This window comes from Tigriopus californicus, chromosome 1 (assembly GCF_007210705.1).
Source record: "Tigriopus californicus strain San Diego chromosome 1, Tcal_SD_v2.1, whole genome shotgun sequence".
Lineage (NCBI taxonomy): Eukaryota > Metazoa > Arthropoda > Copepoda > Harpacticoida > Harpacticidae > Tigriopus > Tigriopus californicus.
In genome coordinates, this window is record NC_081440.1 from 7,299,620 (window position 1) to 7,318,451 (window position 18,832).

Consider the following 18,832-nt stretch of genomic DNA (forward strand, 5'->3'; position numbering starts at 1 on the left):
TACCTCAGAAGAGAAAGCTGAATTCATTTTTTTGGGTTTCACGTTGCTTCAACTCTATTTGAGTTGTTATTCAAAAGCAAACCTACTGAGCACAACACGAGCTTTTGACGACTCGGTTTTAATGTTGTGTAATAAATTATTTCAACCATTTGACATCATTCGTGTACCAAAAATAATAAAGTGCCTGATCGATTTGAAACCGCGTCAACCTTCGGTTTTAATTTATTTCATGCTCTACCAATTGCATTATTTAGATACTTTCTGAAAAGACATGATATCATGCTGTCCCCCAAGAATTACCCTGTGATAGTTTTCTTCGACTTCTTAGCCTATTTATGAGAGTTCAAATAAATTGGAGTTCTGACAAGTACTCAAGGAGCACAATTTTTTGCTCTTGTTATACTCAACAAGAAAACGTACCTGAATGGTCCTCCCGTGGCATACAGTAACCCAAAAGTGACAAATAATAGCAATGAAACAACATTGACATGCTCCATGGTAGATGTGGTCCCACCACACGGATCAGACAACCTGCAATATCAAAATTACTAATGTCATTTCAAAGTGACATAAACCTTGGTTGGACAATCAGTCAAGATATACTGTAGACCGTGACACCTCATTTATTTGATCGTTTAATTATTGCAGTGTCAAAGGTCTATGGCTGAAACTGATTGGTGAACAACTCACGAGTCAAATAGGATTTGGTTTGGGGTACATCAGTTGATCTTCAAGGGTGAATTCCCAAGTATATTAGGCATGCCCTCTCACCCATATCATTATTTTGGCTCATAATTTGTAACAACCTAGAGCCCAACTACCTAATTGCCAGCGCTCAGTGGTGTGCACTTAAAGAAAAATGATACCAGGAACGTGATAATGTACAATTGTACTTGGCCTCAGCAATCAACTCAAAAAGCGGGACAAGAAATAGCTACGTGTGCACGGCGGCCAACAATAATTCATTGCTGTATTTGATGACGTCTTTTTGGGGTGGAGAAATCGACCACCTTGGGTTCTCTTCAGATGGCTGACAATGCATGAATCTTTAGTTCATGGCCTCTTTTGGCCGGCCACACGTCCGCTTTTGGCCTCGATGGGTGCCATCCTCGAGCCTTCTTGCTCCCAGGGCCTGCGACTGCTGTCCATGTTACGGGTTCCAATCCTCTTGAAGGCCAAAGGGCCCGGCTCGAGGCCATTCTCGGTTCGAGTTTTTCTTCGAGATTGGACTCGGGACCTCTTCTTCGCTCTTCATAAAGGCTGGAGTCCATGCATCTATGGACATTTGTCAGAGACAATTCATAACGTGAACGCACATTGAAGGTAAGGGTGACTAACCATTTGGGGTGGCTCAATAAGTACTTTTTCGTCTTGGAGAAAAGCAATATGGCATCACTTCGGCAGCGGTAAACCAGTTGCATTTTTCAAAATACAAACACACCAACAAAAGGAGCATTTTCGAGTTTTTGTCAAATCAGGCTATCGAAGAGCTGGCTCGAAACTATTTGAGAGGTGTAAGCAGTCTTTAGGTAGCCATTGTGAGAACAAAGCAACTACTTTCCTCGCATACTTTAGATGAGTTCATAGAGCGCCATACGCTTACGTACATTAGGTATACTGTATGTACTTGAGGATAAAATACATGATTACGATCAGCAACCAGAAGACCCACTTGATTCATCTTGGGCGAGTCTCAGGGTACTGATCCGGTTTTCACATGGGAACTTTCGTTTTTTTAGAGTTGTGTGTACAGTGTTAATTATGTGCGGTAGAGCGAAAAGCCCAGGTGTCAATTGACTCAAAATGTAAGTTAGCCATGCCGTAGCTTGTTCCAATATTGATTCAATCGTTGCATAATGTATTTAGCTTTGAAGATACCTCCCCCCAAAAAGTAATTTTCTTAACTTCACCGTCAATCAACCCTCGTTTATTTTATCGGAAGGTGATTTCAGACGCCGAACAATATTTACTGCCCATTTTGAGGTTCAAATATGGCCAAGTGGGAAAGATAAAAAAAACGCCCTTTTTAAGCTCTTGGTCGTTCTCGAGCCTCGGTTTTCACCATTCTCTTCGCTATAATCTGGTCATAAAAATGCCTATTGGATAGAGCTGGATGAAAATGGAAGCCACAAGTCAGGTACCATCAGGTCCAGTACCAAATTTCCTAATTTCTGTATAGCCCCCAAATTTCCACTCAATTCCAATGTCAACAACATGGTTCGACATCAACTAAAATCAAACTGTAATAATAAGACCATCTAGTCATAGCAGAGTACGAGGGATTGGCGACGACATCAATTCTGAGCTCATGTCTGTGATCTTCTTTTGAATCACTTGGAATTTTTTCGCTCAACAAAAATATGGACCCAATCATTGGTGCTTCAGAGCGCCTTCCGCCGTTAACCAAGTTCAGAAATAAACCCATTGGGATGGGCCCCTTAATTCAACGTGGAAGCAAGGCAGTTCACTCCAATTGTTCTGAGAGGGGAGCTGCCTAACATAACGGTTAGAGAGGGTTTTTCTGGAGTGACTGATTCCTGTTTGTGTGATTGTGGATTTGGGTTAGGGCTGGAGTGCTCTTTGTTCATCTGGATATGAGTTGTTATGCCTTGACCCAAGAATTGAAGGATCTTGGTATCATCAATGATAGCTTGCCAAATGTATTTGAACGGTTTGATTGACGCCTCTGGGTCTTAAGCATTACTCAATCCTCATCTGTAACTACGTGTATATGCCACCATTATCGTACAGATTGACGTTCTGTAAATGTGCGTACTACGTACTGAGTGACGGCCAAGCTTCATTCATCTTTCAAAATAGATGGCTCGACTTTTTGAGTTGAACAAGGCTAGTCAGCACAATGAAAAAACGATTTCTGATTCAATATAAGTCCCAACCACTTGATAACTGTCGACACATCTAAATCTTCGACAACGACCTTATTATGCGGGAGAGTGAGCTTTAATTAGTGTCAGAGCCTTCCCTTCCAGATGATTTCTATTATGTGTGTGGCCTCGCCTTTCCATCAATCTTTCCTCGTTTATCGGGTCAAATGGCCAAGTCTGAAAGAGCCATCACCAACGATGAACCTAACCTTTGGCACGGTATTAGGAATCCTGGTTAGAAGAATGAAGCAATTTTAACTTCGACTATATTTTTTCTGACACAATTCGAAACTGGCTGTAGTCGACGTTCTTGTTCTAAGAAAAAGCCCAGGACTTCATTTAATAGGCCACAGGAGATCGCATGATGCCATTCATGGGACCATGAGATAGTGCTTTTCGTTTGGTGGAACCTCACATCCACACATAATACTTTGGCGTGGGTTGTTCCATTTACCCTATGTAGTCAAGGCGGTGCCAGAGTGCGTATCCAATTTCAAGGGTCCCATATGAAGTGAGCTTTAATGAAAACATGACTGTCTGTATGCGAGCAATGTAGTACATCCACTAGTGCAGGGACGGGGTCGTTAGGTTCAAAGTTGGGAGAAGTGACATGGTGTATACGGTTGCTCACACCACCGCTAAACTCTAAACACTCCTTGCATTACAAATACGTACTACCTAGACGGTATAGCTTTTATGTCTAGATGGCTTGGAGCATTTCTAGTGAAAGATTTGAATCTTTTAAAATATTCTGCTGACTAATAATCTACCGAGAGAAGCAATTTATAAGGTGTAAGATGAGCGGCCCCATAGCTTTATCTTGGTAGCTTTCTTTGATCTGCATTGGGAAGCGGCTGATGAAGCAAGCGAAAAGAGACTCTTGAGCCAATGCCACTTCTCGAACTACTACAGGTAAATCACTTAGAATGGAGCCAAGAACCTCAAATTAAAAAAGATTAAGACTTGTGTCAGATTTTTGCCCTTTGGCATTGTCACCCAAAATGTCAAACATCAATGGGGAAAGAAAATCCCCTCCCAAAATATCACTTCCGACAGCTAAATCTTGAAGAATGCAAAATTTCCCTTTATACTGCTACATGGGTTCTAAAGCCAAGATACGAGATCTCGCCAAAAGGGTTGGTTCCCATCCTGTCATTGGGATTCAGAGAGGGGATTAACGAGTGGTTTGCATTTTCCATTTATAGGTGTCACATTCGAAAATCATTGCTAAAAGCTTTGACAAAGGCCACGTCTGAACGGTAACAGAGCTTCGACCAATGACCTTGACAAAGGCTAACATTGGGAACCCATTGGGCATTCATTGTGCAACACGTTGTTCTGTTTTTTATTCACACGAGGCAGACTCATTTCAACCTGTGTAATGGCATTTTGTTTCATCAAAGGCTTGGGCTCAAACGATTCAAAGTCCAATGGTTTCTTTCCGCTATATTCGTTGAAATCCACGCTCAAGCCAGACCTACCAAAAGTTCATTATTACGACGGGCCAGTTTCTGACGATCCTTCGCCTTTTCAGAATGAAGTCCATGTTTCGCAAATGTCCCAACGTCGTCATCCTTTTCGTGGTTCTGTTCAGCTTGTACAAGAGTGAAGCTCAGCCTTTGACTGACAATGACCTAGCTGTCCATGGTCTCTTTGAGGATGAATCTCCATCCGAAGAAGTGAAAAGAGCAGGATTCGTGGGTATGAGAGGCAAGAAATGGCGCTCTGAAGATGACCTCACACTTTCGCCCTCGTTGAACCACCTCGATTCGGATGAATCGAAGGCCATTCAGATTCTGGAGTACCTCTTGGCCTCTTCCTCTGCGTCAGCGTCCCCTTCGAGCTCGTATTGGCCTCAACCATCCTTGAGCTCTGACAAACGTGGAAATTCACGGGGAATTGACCAACTCCAACGGCATGGCCATGATGTCAATAGCGACTTCTACAAACGGGCCACGTCCTCGGGCTTTGTGGGGATGAGGGGTAAAAAATCGAACGAAGAAGCCCCACTGGACGGATATCGCTTGCCTTCCATCTATCCGGATAAACGATCGGGATTCGTCGGGATGCGGGGCAAGAAGATGCTCGAGTCCAATTACTCGCCTTTTTGGCCGATTTCCGCCGACCATTTCAACATGATGAAAATGAGAAGAGGCGGAAGCTCTGGCTTTGTGGGGATGCGAGGCCGTCGATAATAACCAGTCAGCCCAATTGAAAAAAAGCCCCTTTAATTTTTTCTCTCTTCTTTCGAGCGTTGAATTTATCAGCCCAACAACGAGTCGCATTATCAACGAACAACGATTAGAGCCACAACAGCAGCAACAAAAACAACGCATTGGTGGAAGGCTTACCTACAAACAATTGCAAAAAGACGATGTTAGGCAACATTTTGACACAACTAACCAGGATTCGAGTTTATTTGAGGTTTACATAGTTATCTGCCAAGTAAGATGTATTAGTACAATATGTTTATGAAATGACAAAAATATAAGAACACAGCTTCATGAGTGGTTAAGAATCGTTCTGTGTTGCTCCACGGCCAGTTCATTGATTATGGTATGTGTTTTCCCCCTTTCCCCTTTTACTATTATTCTTCAGTAGTGATCTACCACAGTCGACACATCACTTGTTTGCTATCCAACCCTCTGATTGCGCCGCTATAAATTACTGATGAAAACGTGTCTTTGAATATCCTTTTACTTATGAATGTGATCGGAGCCATCATCTGAAATACAACCATTAAGAACTACATCCAACAATAACTCGATCGAAGTCGGACTTGAATTGATTTCATCCATTCTAGTTGATCGCACTTGGAACGCATTATACAACAAGACTCTGGAGCCAAAATGTTGCCATCATAGATCCGTTGAATGTGATGAAAAGCAACAGAAGTGTATGGCGTGTTTGGCCAGAAAAAGTAAAAATTGTGCAAGACTTGATTGAAGTCTCAATCACAAGTCCACATAACGATTGCTTTACGTAGCCAAATGAGGGCCATCAGAGTATCACAGACTAACGATTTACTCTCCGAGAAAAGAATTTGAGTGCTTAAAGGACTACCACAAAATATATCGATTGTCAACAAATCAATTAAATTGGCCACTTAACTATTCGTCCATGATTGTCTGGTCGGTTAAATGGGGAAATAAACCTGTTTTTTTAGAACAAGGCATTCAAAATTTCAGCGCTGAAATCTTAATTTTCAAGTTTTGAGTCTAAAAACAAGTTTAGTTGATAATCTTTTAAGGATTAAGTTCTATTACAAAATATGTTGTTGATGAGCGGTACCAACGAAGAGCCTCCAAAGTGTCTTGTGGATGTGATGCTAAGGAAATGTTACTCGATGGTCGTAACAAACGAATTCGTCCGACGGAGTAACGAAGACGACCATCATGACCATCGACTTGTCCCCTGTTGACATTTCAGTTTGGTGGCATCATTTGTCAAGCAAAATCATCACGGTTTTTCTGTCCCTAGTTAATTTGTTCACGGCTTTTTCGTACTGAACCATCTCCTCCTACCACTAGTAACTACTACGTAGGTACGTACCCCCGTAAGAGAAACGGAGATCATAAGACAGGATTGCAATTGAGAGAAAGAAAGAGAGGGAGAGAGACAACGACAGTAGTAGTAATAATAAAGGGAAGGAGCGAAGCATGAAACTTTAATCAGAAAAGCTCGGGGCCTTTCGGAAATGTTCGATTGTGTGGTCGTGGGAGTGCATTCCCTCTCGCTCTATTCGCTGTCAAATAGTTCCAAATTAAGATCATTTCCAACGACGCGAGCAATTTCAATCACACTGTTGCTGGAGCAAGGCTGGTACGAGCGAATCCTGGAACAAGGAAACCCAAAAGTTGGACCCTGTGGGCAAGACGTATGAAGATCTTGTTCAGGCCAAATACTTGGTTCATGCTGATTAAGGTATCATTCATTTCTCTACCAACGTACTAGCAAACAATAATATGCAGTCTTGAATACGATCCATCATCCCATTGACTTGTTTAACGACAATCCTCGTAGAAACTGCTTGAGCTAAACCTGGACGATAATGATCGGTGCGCTTATAAAGCTTACATTTCAGTGAATAGTCCCTTTATTGACGTTCATATAAAGGAATTGCCTTTTCCATATCATTCCTTTTTGTTGAGGCCTCTTGCAATTATAACAATGGTTAGGCATCATTGAAATCCTTGGAAGTAGAGTCATTGAGTATATCTCTATGTAAGTGCATGGATGCTTAAGTATCCTTAACGACTGTGACAAACTCTATGCTACCTATAAGGTACAAAAGTGCCATTGAATAAAAATGACACTATCAAAGTGTCTAGCTCATACATATTAAGGCTAGATTTATTTCGTGATTTTCACACAAGATTCTCATTATTTCACTCGCAAATAGCCCTTCGACCCCTTATTTAACAGCTCAAAGTACCACTCTCTATAGAAGGCACGAAAATTCCGTTATGTGTAACATTACACTGAGTGAACTTAATATAGGTCTGGTCTTCAAAAAATCACGTATCAAATAGACAGTTGAGAAACTTTGAGCCCATTCCCCGTATTTTAGTGCCACCACATGGAGGATACATGGAGGATCCATCAAGGCTCAGTAGTCATGGGACGCATGCGATAAAACACTCCCGAAAGCGGAACAAAATGAAGCGAGGTGTTTCGTAGTAAATCAAGGGCTGGCTACTTACCAGAGACGTTCAACTCCTTCGAAGTACATTGTTCTGAGCTGGCAACAGTGCACACACTCACCAGTAGACCATTTAGATCGTGAGAAATGGTGTTGATCATGATAATCATGGGACGATTTAGTCGCAAAGTATGTTCTAATGCGAGTGCAAGAGGGGACCATTATACGAAGCCCGCCCCGAGGTCCATCACGAAAGTGCAATGTAGTAGATCCCAAGTGGATCTGCATCTGCTTAACCCGAGGACTTTGGTTACCATATTGTCATACGACCTAGGACAGTACATTAAAAAGTCATGCAAGAGAGGAAAAGAGGGACGGACACGTGGAAATGCTCGGTGACTGTCTTTTATTAATGTATCTGATTCGTGTACAATCCATGGGCATGAGTCAAGGAAAAAACCCTGCATGTTCTCGTATCTTTTATTTCAAAGCAAAGACAACTCTCTCAATTCGAAAATGATTCTTTTTCTGTTCTAGAGGGAACCGCCGTCAAAATGCTCTTTTCGTTCTGATTGTATACTTATGGAGGATGTGTCGGGGATAAGAGACGTTTTCTGGATGACGGTGATGGCGTGTTCCTCGTAATTGAGAAGTTCAATTCAAGTCGCATTCGTTTCAACGGGAAAGTTCAAGAAATGGTAATAAATATGTTATCACACTCATTGCCGCAGCATTAAACCACGCTCAACGATGTTTTTTTTTCATTTAAAGAAGTTCAAAATTGAGTGATGACAGATGCACTCGTTTTCGGTGGTGGGCTGCTGTTGTGGTGGTCGTCGCTTACTTCCATTGCTGTTGCGATCTACCTTCACCTAGACCTTGTTGGCTCTTTTTCATGTCAGGTGGAGGAGCACCGGATTTGTCAAGACCCGCCAGGGGAGAGGTGGTCCGGCCAATAGTCGGGGGAGCTTCTAAGGGTGCTGGAGCCAAGCCTAAAGGCTCAACCACGTCCTCATTATCCAAGGTCTCGCTTTGAGCCTCTTCCAAACGTACTTCCTCACTTGGATCTCGGTCCTGGAATAACAATTTTCATGACTAGATGTCTTGCCGATGACCAACGAGGAAACAAGCGATGCAAGGAAATTGTGAAATCTTGGCAGAAAAATCAAAGGAAGACTAGACGCTAGACACTAGACAGTAGAGAAATATGGAACAAAATATGTCTGGAAGAGCTACTTACATCTTCTGGAAGGAGTTCCAAAGCTTTTTGCAAAGTGAGTCGAGCACTGTGAGACCGCTCCAAAAAGTATCCACTGACAATGTCATTACTTTGGGCGGGTGGACTCCAATTGGTATAAGAATACTGGCTATTGGCGCTCGGTCCGGCCCCACCTCCCCCATTGAGACCAGGCCGACCACGGTTCTCCAATTCATCGTTCAGCCAATCCACCGACCACGCCCACTTTTGTTTAATATCCACTGAGGTCTCCATCAGCTCTTTGGCTAATGGGCAATTCGTGAAGAGCTGCACCAGCAACTTGATGCACTGATAAGCCCGCTTTTGGTAATGGGTCTTGGAACGCTGAATCGTCTCGAATAAGCCTTCTTTCGCAGATTGGTCGTCCAGAATGCCTCTCAGGGCCTTCTGGATTCTTAGGTTTTGCCACGAATCTTCCATCAACAGGATCGCGTACAGTAGGTCAAGGTACGGTCTCAACTCATGGGTGTAAGCAATCGCCACTTGCCACAGAAGTTCATGAAGAACAGCATGAGAGAATACAGGATTCTCCCAAGAGCAAAAGAGCAGTAATTTCTTGGTATCCTCTTGCCCGTGAGCTTCCTCGATAAGCTTCTTGAGGTAGCCAACTCGAACAAACACGAGGTCGTACACTAGGGGTTGAATGGGCATAATCGGCTTCCCATTGGGACAAGAGGACTCCACATGGGGATTGGGTAGTGGCGATTTCCCGTCAAAAGCCGACCGACACTTGCCCGTAACATCACAACATCGGATGAGTTGGGAGACAACTTGATAAAGCTTTTGAAGCTCGGTGTATTGATACTTGATGGGCGGACCTGGTCCCTCGTCCAAAGCCACTTTGATGAACGTGGCCGGGATGTTGAGACGCAATAGCTGGGACTTTTCTTGCACACCCAATGAGGCATACATGACAAACAATGTAAAGTATTGGGGCAGATGACGCCCGTGCTCGGAGGCCTCCATGGTCAACAGGGCCAAGACAGTCTGAAGAAGATGATCGGAGAGGGTGTTTCCAGCGGAATCCAATTGGTTCGAGATTTGCTTTAGGAATTGCGGGCTTGGACAAGGACCATCGTTCAATGAGAAATGGGCCACAAAAACAATAATTCGGACGAAAGCCGTTCGCACTTCTGAGGACGGGCATTCTAGGATGTATTCACAGAAGCGAGTGGGCTGGGCAAATAGCATGTTTTGACAGAACCACAACCGAACTTGACGCGAATATCGGAGGTGAGGGGTCAGAGCTTCGTACCATTCTTGGGCAGGCCCACGGAGTGTCTTCTTGGTCCGAAATCCCGAGCAGAACAAGAACTTAGCGGCCAATTGCATTGTGGTCATGGATAGATCCTCGCCTTGAGAACTCAACCGATCGGTGAGGCCGATTTGTGGCGTGGCACTGCCAGATGGGGTGACCAAGTGGGTGTTACAATTGATGATCTTCCTCATGAATTGAAAGAACTCGTGGTTGTATTGGTTTCTGTGGTGCAGGAACTTCACGTTCTGCTTTTGAATGCTCTTTTCGATCGGTAGAGGAATGGAGCCCTTCTTGAGCTCGGGCATGTTCGTGTCTCCAGCCGATATGGTGAGTTTGGACATTTGTTTGGCCATTTGCTCCGCCACCGAGGCCTCATGTAGATCGGCCCTCGTGTAAAAGAGCATGTAAGCATTCCACCAACGTTTCTGCTTGCGATAGGTCATCCGTTTGGCCATGGGATCAAATACCTCAGACATATAATCGCCACCGTAGCACTGGGCCTTCAGCTCCTCGTCGTCTTCCATCTTGATCTCGGTCACCTCTCCGTCATCGAACTTGAACCATGCAAATTGTCCGTCCAACCCTTTGCATTGAATGTAAGAGTAGTAATGACCACCACTGGCTTGCCCGCTATGAACAACCATGCCTCGTAGTCGATATTGGCGAACCACTTGGCCTTCGAGGTCCGAGGGGTCGCACTCCAAGGGCTCGCCCTCAATCTTGGCCAATCCGGCCGCGGTATAGGGCTCCATATCCAAATCTCTTGGGAACTCGAAATAGTCGTTGAATTTGATTGCACATTCTCTCTCGTAGTCGTAGTCGAATCTCTTCAATTGGATTACCAGAATAGGGGACAGCTTTTTCACGCAGAGCCGTTTGATGGTATCCACTTTTTTGTCACAGCGCTCGCAGTAATAGGCATTGCTCCCGTCTAGCAATTCGCCTTTGACATATTCATGCAAGGAATCTGACAAGTTACTGAAGTTTTTGATATCCACGCTTATCACATTGAAGGATTGCTCGCGCGAGTAACGATGGGGACACGTTTTGCATATCTTCTGATCCAAATAGAGCCCACCCAGAACATTGGCAATCCTTTGCTCGTAGCCCAAGGCTTGGAGAGCTTCGTCCACCAGGTTAAGAAGTTGCATGAAAAATTCCAAAGCATCTTGTTGCTCACGCAAATTGACCGGTTCGCCTTGCCTCATACGGAAGTGTTTCCACAGCCCACGCGGGATGTAGAATTGTTGCTTTGTGTAGGCCAAATGAGCAAAGATGGCTTGGACTTGCTTCAAGATAAGGATCTTGTACTCCCTATTTTGCTCGCCTTCCACGATTTCTTCATGGTCATCATCCCGCTCATCTGTGCTGAAGTCTTCCTCAGGGTCATTGCAAGCACCCTCGGCTGAGAGAATGCCTTCCCGGATGCCATCAATCATGAAAAGCTGTTGGAGAACCGAGTTCATGTAGCAAGTGGCTCCAGCATTCTTCAGTCCTACGAATCCGTTGTTTGGACGCGGACCAATCGGGGGCAAATACTCCCAATCGTTCAGAACATCATCCTTGTCGGTGTAGAACATCTCGGTAAGAATGTTGGCCACCAACTTCAGATTGGCGGGACATCCGGTGCAAAGTCCAACGAGCAGATCAAAGGCAGCCATTACCGTGGGAGGCGATTGGGCTATAGCTTGGACCTGATTCAAGGGGATCTCTCCCGTCTGTCGGAAGATCACGATCATTTTCGAAGCAGGGAAGATGAACTCGTCAATGATGTCTCTGACTAGGTGAATACCAGACTTGTTGCTGGATCCAATTTCAAACTTCATTTCAGGGCTCATGAAGGCCAGAAGCTCTCGGCATACAGAGAGATGTCCCTCGAGCAGGTTATCATTGCAATCTGTGACTCCACTCTGACTTTTGGAATCTTTAACGTTCTTCAGCCACTTGATTTCATTTTTCAGTAACCCTTCAGCTGAAGGTACCGGGATGTTGTTCGTGGATGCAAAGGAAAGAAGTCGGGTCAGAAGGAAGAAGTATTCGGAACTCTTGAGAGCGAATTCATTGGCCTTGGTTTCCAATACCGTGAAAAGCAGCGTGAGGAAAAGCTTGAGGGGCTGAGGCTCCGCAGAGCATCGAGTGGCTATCAAAATGAATTGCTCTGCCGCGGTCATGCGGATGAGGCGGGAATTGCTCAGGAGGACCAGGTCAATAATAAAGTTATGCCACGACTTGTCTTTGCCCAGACCTTCAAAACTCAAAGGATGAAGGGCTAAGGCCAGAGTCAAGACCTCAAGTGCCTCTCGGCAAAGGTCGACGTCTTCGTCGGATGGCTCTAAAGTGTCTGATTGGAAACATGAATGAACCTCGTCGGGCAAAGCATTCATTAAGGCAAAGTTTCCAGCTCCGGCGGACCAAGCGACACGAATAATTGCTCGGACCGTGTTCTGATCGGGCAGGCTGTTGGCACCACTCTCCAAGAGCTGAGGAGCTAATCTTTGGGCTACATTTCTGATCATGATCTCATGGGAGAGACTTGGGATTTGAGCCAACGCTTGCTGCAGAACCACAGCTTGATTATGAACCGAGGCCGTGACTGACACAGCTGAGTCAGGAAGGCACGCCTCGGCCACCATGTGTACCAATGAGTTGCCTGCGATGGTGAGAACAAGCTTGCAGATCTTCAAGAGGATCAAGTATGCCGATCGTTTCGTGACCAAATCAGCCTCATTCAGAAAGTTGTTCCTCGTCAACATTGCTGTCATGGCAGGTATCCCTTTGGCTTTGATGAAGGACAATTGAAAATCTGCCGTCTTTTCACTCAGGGTGCCCTGACCGGGCATTAATAAGGAGTAGCACACTTCCAAGTTGTATAAGGTCTGACTTGGTGTGACAGAAAAGAAAATGTTCTCCCAAATCTGGATAGGCGATAATTGAAGGTCAACATCTCTACAATAGCTTCGAAGATGCTCCACAGTGTGGACATCGGCTGGAATGAGTTTGAGCACAGCCCGGGCAGCATCTTGAAGAACCATATTCTTCATGGTCGATCCAAGATGAGCTAACTGGAGCAAAAACTCGCAGTTTCGTTTTCGCTGGGAAATGATCACGCCAGGAAGGCAATGCTCCATCTCAAGATTGGGCCCCTCATAATGGTGATGTCTCGGTGAGCTGGTGGAACTATCTGAACTCGAGTCAGGAGAACTTGCCAAATTGCCACCGACTTGACAAATTTTGGCTGACAACACGGACTTGTCCTTGATATCAAGATAGGCCAAAGTCTTCCGATCATCCATGGGCTCCACCACCTCACCGTTGCAAAATAATTCCAACCGGACATTGTTGGGATTGGCCTTTAGCCTCTGGATAATCTGTCTTCTCACGGCGCCCATGGTGTCGTTGGTGTGGGTCCAAATATCTACATCATCGATCTGTCGGCTTTGATTGGGGAATCGAATGGAAAGAGACAGCTGTTTTCCACGAGAGGCCCGGTAGAGCGGGATCAGAGTGCGGCGTTCCTCTCCATAGTCAATATCACATTCCATTATGTATTTTTGTAGCACTTTCAGAACACGACAGAGACGGGTATGCTCTTGCTGGAACTTCTCCGAGGACTCCTTTTGATCAAGGATGGAGATTGTATCGAAGGATGCCCTCAATCGGTCAATGCAGCTCGAAATGAAATCTTCGTGAATGTCCACCTGACTGCCCAACAACTTCGGTCCCAGATTAGTGAACGTCTCCTTGAGAAGGTCAATGGCTTTGGAAGCAATCTCCTCGTCGTGACAATAGACCAAACGCCAGATGTAGTCTAAGCCGATGAGTTCCAGGTCGTCCATTTGAAACGTACGTCTTTTTAGAATGAGTTTGCCCTCTTTGCAATTGACAGCCTTAAAGAATCTGTCAAAGCATTTGATCCCGCTGGCAGTCATGAGTCCAGGTGCAAGCTGAAGAATATCGTTTTCGAAGAAATCACGATTGATCTCTGGATCCAAGTCCGGCTCTTCACCCATGAGCTTCGAAAACCATTTGAAGCAAGCATCTCGATCATGAGGGAACACCGAGTTTTCGGCCAAACATGTCCAGATCTGTTTGGCTTGGGGGGCGCACAACCATAGTTGGCCATCTTTCAGAAGGAAGCGCAAGAAATTGAGTCGCTCCTGCACTTGGGCAATGTGATTATATCGACCATCAGGTAGGAACTCCAGCGGGTTACCCTCAATTATTTTCTTGGGACTCTTTCTCACTTCGTCCATGTATGAAGTCAGGTTGTCGGCCACAAGTATGACTAGAGCGTGGTTCGACTGAAGCTTATTGATGATCTCGTGTCGGTAGGTGACCGTGGGGGCTCTCTGACCGTGAGGGGCGTTGGCTGGGGACTCTTGATACAAGCAGCAGATTTCCTGGATTTGTTTCAGGGCCGGCAGGACCCAGGTTTTGCTCGATTTTAACTCTTCTATGCATCGATCGAGCCAACGATTTTTCTGAGAATCACGATATTGTGTGCAGCTGTAGTCTAAAATCTTTACATGTGCCGCCAGTGCTTGATCCAATAAGTCGGTCGAGGTGTCGTCACTGTGGGCTAGGTTCCAAAACAGGTTGAGCACCTTCTCGGCCATGACCCCATCCTTGTCGTCTTCGGCCAAGCGACGGATCAGCTCCAGGAGCTTTTCTCTTGGCTTAGGCGAGGCTGTGGTCCAGTTGTTTTGAAAGCAATCGAAAAGGTGATCTAGTTGCTCTGGTGAAAAATCCCAAGCCAATTTGGCCAAGAGCTCGTGCACATTCTTCACGATTGCTTCGTGTTGTCCGGCTTGGGCCGCCCATATGTCATCCAAATCCTCCAGACTCAGCGTCTTCTCCTTGATGATGAAACGAATCACTTTTTCGAGCTTCTCCACGTATTGAGGTTGATGCAAGGAGTCTTGTAACACGATTTGAAGCACTTTATTCTCTTTCAACCAGGCCGCCATTCGGTCCGCGGTCAGGAAGTCCTCTTCATCTACCGAAGGGTGGCGCTGTTGTGGACAGTAAGTTATACTGGTTATCACTCGGTTGACCTCATTGAGGGCGTTCATTTTTCCTCCGAATGATGAGATCTGAAGCTGCCTCAGGATCATCTTCAGACGAAACGACTCCAAGGCACGGACCATCTCATCCTGATTGGGAATGATCGAGACCAAAGTCTTCAGAGATTTGATTATGACGGACAGGGTATCATTCTTGGACTCCATCTTGGTTTCTTTCTTGAGCTCGCCGTCGCTCAAGCTCTCCAAGTACTTGGGTACGGCCTCGCCAATCGGCAAGAAGTACTTGACCAAGGTTTCCGGGGTGAGAAGAGCGCCGCACATGCCAAATGGACGGATGAGCACGAGCATTAAAGGCACGGTCAGACCCTCCTCATTTTGGAATCGCTCCAATAGACGGTCAAAACCGCCCAGGTGACCGAACAGATTGAGTAAATCGACGAGCCAACCCCGGGGCTGCCGAACGTCAATCGGTTTGGCAAACACCGTGGGCGGATATGAATCGATTTGCGCCCCCTGAGAAAACTCGGACTCGCAAGCCGTGGCCGCGTTGTACAAGTGGAACTTGTTACTCGGATTGAGCACCAGACCCAACAAGTCCAACAATGGAAAGTGGGGATCCAGGAGCTTGATCACACACAACTCAATGAGGCGCTCACAATTTTTCAGAATGCATTTGTGAATATCGACCCGCCAACTGGAGACAGCCTCATCCGTCATAATCTTGGTGAAAGAGACGAGCAAGCCCTCCCGATAGAACCGTTGGCAAGCCTCGCTGAGGTGGTCGATTTGGAGCCGGGCCAAATTAATGGACGCGTCCAAAAGCAATTCAAGTTCGGCCTTGGGCAACACGGGAATGACCCACCGCGTGTTGGAAATCAACTCCTCCAACTTGTTGAGTTTAGTCACAGGATACACGGCCAAAAGCGCCGCCACCTCGACTTCGCTGAGGCTGGCCATGGGAGCCGATCCCAATTCGGGCGGAGGAGCACCCGGGGTGACGCCATCGCCCATGGCCGACGGGGCCACGGCGAGCACAGGCGCAACAGGACCTACCGACCCATCGGACCCCAGAGCAGGCGCAGGATCAGATCCCGACTCGCCCCCTTGAGGAATGGGCGGAACGGCGGGCGGGGGATCGGCTAACGGATCAACCGGGCGGTCCTGAGCGGTGGGGGGCAATTTGACCGTCATATCGGCGGGCTGATGGGTGCGTCAAAGAGCCCGGACGGTGCTGAGCATACGAATTCTGGGACATTCACCGGTGAGCGGGTGCGCTGGAACGCGTCAATCGATAAGCGGCCCCGGTCGGCTCAACATGGAGGAGCAAAGACCTCCTGGGACAAAACAACGGAAGGCACACACGCGCCCACAGCCGGCGGGTCCGGGATGAATGGGCTGTCACCAGAGGCGACCACTCTGGACCGGTTCACGATGGGGCGTGTTGGAAGCTGGGCTCCTGGGTTCTCGATAAGGAGGTGGTTGGGTTTGGGCAGGCTTTTTACAGATTTGTCATGAAAAATGAGACTAATGGCCGAAGCACCAATGCGGATGGAGGGGCTGACGACTGACAGACAGACAGGGTGTGTAGGTGAATGGGTGGGTTGGGGGTGATGTGCGGCAATGTCCAGCCGTGACTGGGGCTCCACGGCCGTCAGGCAAATCAATCCAGCGATGAATCCAATAGTAGCGGCAGGATTTCTTTCATTTAGCTGTGTAATTGCAAGTCAGAGAAGAAGGAACGAGTGAGTGAGTTAGTCAGTCAGTCAGTCAGTCAGTCAGTCAGTGAGTTAGTGAGTGTGTCGGTCGGCCTGTCTATCTGTCTGTCTTTCCAAGTAAGTAACCAACCATCCGTCCGATTCCGGGTGCTTCAAGCAATCCGTGTGTGCGTGTGTGTGTGTCTCTCTCTCTCTTAGGCCACGGCTGGCTTAGGGTGACCAGACAATCCCATTCCAAAAAGAGAGACCGTGTGCTGGGCATTCTCCATTTTTTTGAAAAGGTAGGTCATCCCGAGCTATTGGTGGATGATAACGTCTACCCAAACTACGGTCTTTTAATTGAATCAAGTCCGTGAACAACTCTGGCGGATGTTGTTATTCTTTGGCATCGAGCTGGGGGTGGGCTTATCCGGAGTTGTGTGAAATGTGCTTCCACTCGTCCATGGTGGCCAGCCTGGTTCTTTCTCCTTTTTCAGGGCTCGGTCAGTCCGTCCGTCACGGTACGACTTCAGCGGTTGAGGCCAGAGCAGGCCCGGCCAATCCTAAAAAAAGCGACCTCGCCCGAGAATGCGCCCGCTGTCCTCAGTTACTGTGCCTGTTAAGCCTGAACTTCAGGGAGAACCTGGCCCTTAGGTTTCGCGAGTTTTTAATCAATTTCAATCCGATGAAAACATATCATTCCTGGTTATCTGACCTTATTTAGAAATAAGGCACTCTTTAATTTCCAACTGACAAACATTTCTTGGGTAATTAGTTTCCTTAAAAAAGGAAAGATTATTGCAAATGTTTGGCACTAGACAGCTTTTGATTGTGTTACTTACCCATAATCAGAACCTAGAGATTGACTTGCCTAAATAAGTTGATTGAAATGATATTAAAATAACACAATAAGAAACCATTGTCTACATAGCCAGAGTTCGTTTTAACTTTTCTTGGCTACATTCAGAGCTATGAAACATTTGCCCTAAATTTTGGAACATGATAATATTATGCCAAAATCATAATTTTTAAAAGCTTCTAAAGATTTTTCTTTATCTTGCATGTGAGAAACTAAGGAATAAGCATTTGTTTAGCCTCGAGTTTGTAATTAAATATTCAATATTTAGCCCTCAAAGATCTAACATCATTCCGCTTTTTAGGGATCGCGCACCCTCGTTGAATGTGGGCAATCCTGTCAGTTCGAGCCGGACCCTGCCATCTCATTTCGGCTTCATTCGTGGCTAAACTGGGTAATGTTTGTTCCCCATGGGCTCATGTACATGAACGACACAAGAACCCAGCTGGCCAGAGCCTTGGGCCGGTTGGACCGGTCCCACGACTTCTCCAGGCTTGCTAGCGGTACGGTCTTAGAAATTAGAATTACTTTTTAGGCTTGATTACTTGAGAGTGGTATGCTACTGATATTGGAGGACTTATTATTGAATATGTATTTTCCATATTGAGTTTGCCATTTGTTTTTAAAAAGGCTAGATTTTTGCAACAACAAACGACAAAAGCATACTTTTTTGTCCAAGGTGAAAAACTCTAAGACTTATGATGAGTCTCATACAACCCAGAGCAACTTAAGATAAACGTATTTTTTTTACATTTTAGAAAAAATTGCAAAATACTTTTTTTTTGTAATCCCAAAAAGAATCAGATTTCAAAGAATATCACTTCGCTTTTTAATAATTACATTTATTGAGGTTGATTTTGTGGCCTCAATTTTGATTTATGCGTATCTTTTACCATGATTTGATAGGTTCTTGAGCTTGCTGAAGTTTTGCCGATTTTTGAAATGTCAGATAAAGGGAGTAGATCATTCTTTGGGAGATCCAAGCTCATAAGAGGTTACTGATTTAACAAAACTGTGAGCGTACTGTCTTATTTCATACGAGTTGGCAGCACTGTTCATGAATGTCAGCATTTTCTACTAAACATCAGCTTGAACAATTCCCATTGCCAAAGATGATCTCCTGTGTGAAGTAAGGCCAGCCTGTTTTGAACGCTCGGCGGAGCGTCTTCAAGGTAGCAAAGTCTGAAGATCAGAGACAAAGGCTACGTAAAGTCA

General features: G+C 45.7%; 2 protein-coding genes across 3 annotated transcripts; one reads left to right on the forward strand and one right to left on the reverse strand.

Moving 5' to 3' along the window:
* Nucleotides 1-1,168: 1,168 nt before the first annotated feature.
* Nucleotides 1,169-5,647, forward strand: LOC131892803 (uncharacterized). Of its 2 annotated transcripts, none has more exons than XM_059242664.1 (2): nt 1,169-1,323; nt 4,420-5,647. In XM_059242664.1, exon 2 carries the CDS (start codon nt 4,421-4,423, stop codon nt 5,078-5,080), a length of 660 nt encoding a protein of 219 aa, XP_059098647.1. In that variant the 5' UTR covers nt 1,169-1,323; nt 4,420; the 3' UTR covers nt 5,081-5,647. The 2 variants fall into 2 exon arrangements, with proteins under 2 accessions (XP_059098647.1, XP_059098640.1); XM_059242657.1 differs by lacking the exon at nt 1,169-1,323 and adding an exon at nt 1,372-1,406.
* Nucleotides 5,648-7,916: 2,269 nt separating this feature from the next.
* Nucleotides 7,917-16,874, reverse strand: LOC131892893 (probable ubiquitin carboxyl-terminal hydrolase FAF-X). The gene is made up of 2 exons (XM_059242762.1): nt 8,768-16,874; nt 7,917-8,601 (listed from the first exon to the last, which is right to left on the reverse strand). The coding sequence occupies exons 1-2, from the start codon at nt 16,256-16,258 to the stop codon at nt 8,368-8,370; spliced, it is 7,725 nt and encodes a 2,574-aa protein (XP_059098745.1). The 5' UTR covers nt 16,259-16,874; the 3' UTR covers nt 7,917-8,367.
* Nucleotides 16,875-18,832: the final 1,958 nt, after the last annotated feature.

What these genes read in the sequence shown, in the direction of transcription:
- LOC131892893 (XM_059242762.1), bottom strand. Translation starts at nt 16,258, where the DNA reads ATGACGGTCAAATTGCCCCCCACCGCTCAGGACCGCCCGGTTGATCCG. An exon ending in TGGAACTCCTTCCAGAAGAT is followed by an intron (nt 8,602 to 8,767) that starts GTAAGTAGCTCT and finishes TTGTTATTCCAG; the next exon opens with GACCGAGATCCAAGTGAGGA.
- LOC131892803 (XM_059242657.1), top strand. Translation starts at nt 1,387, where the DNA reads ATGGCATCACTTCGGCAGCG. An exon ending in ATGGCATCACTTCGGCAGCG is followed by an intron (nt 1,407 to 4,419) that starts GTAAACCAGTTG and finishes TCGCCTTTTCAG; the next exon opens with AATGAAGTCCATGTTTCGCA.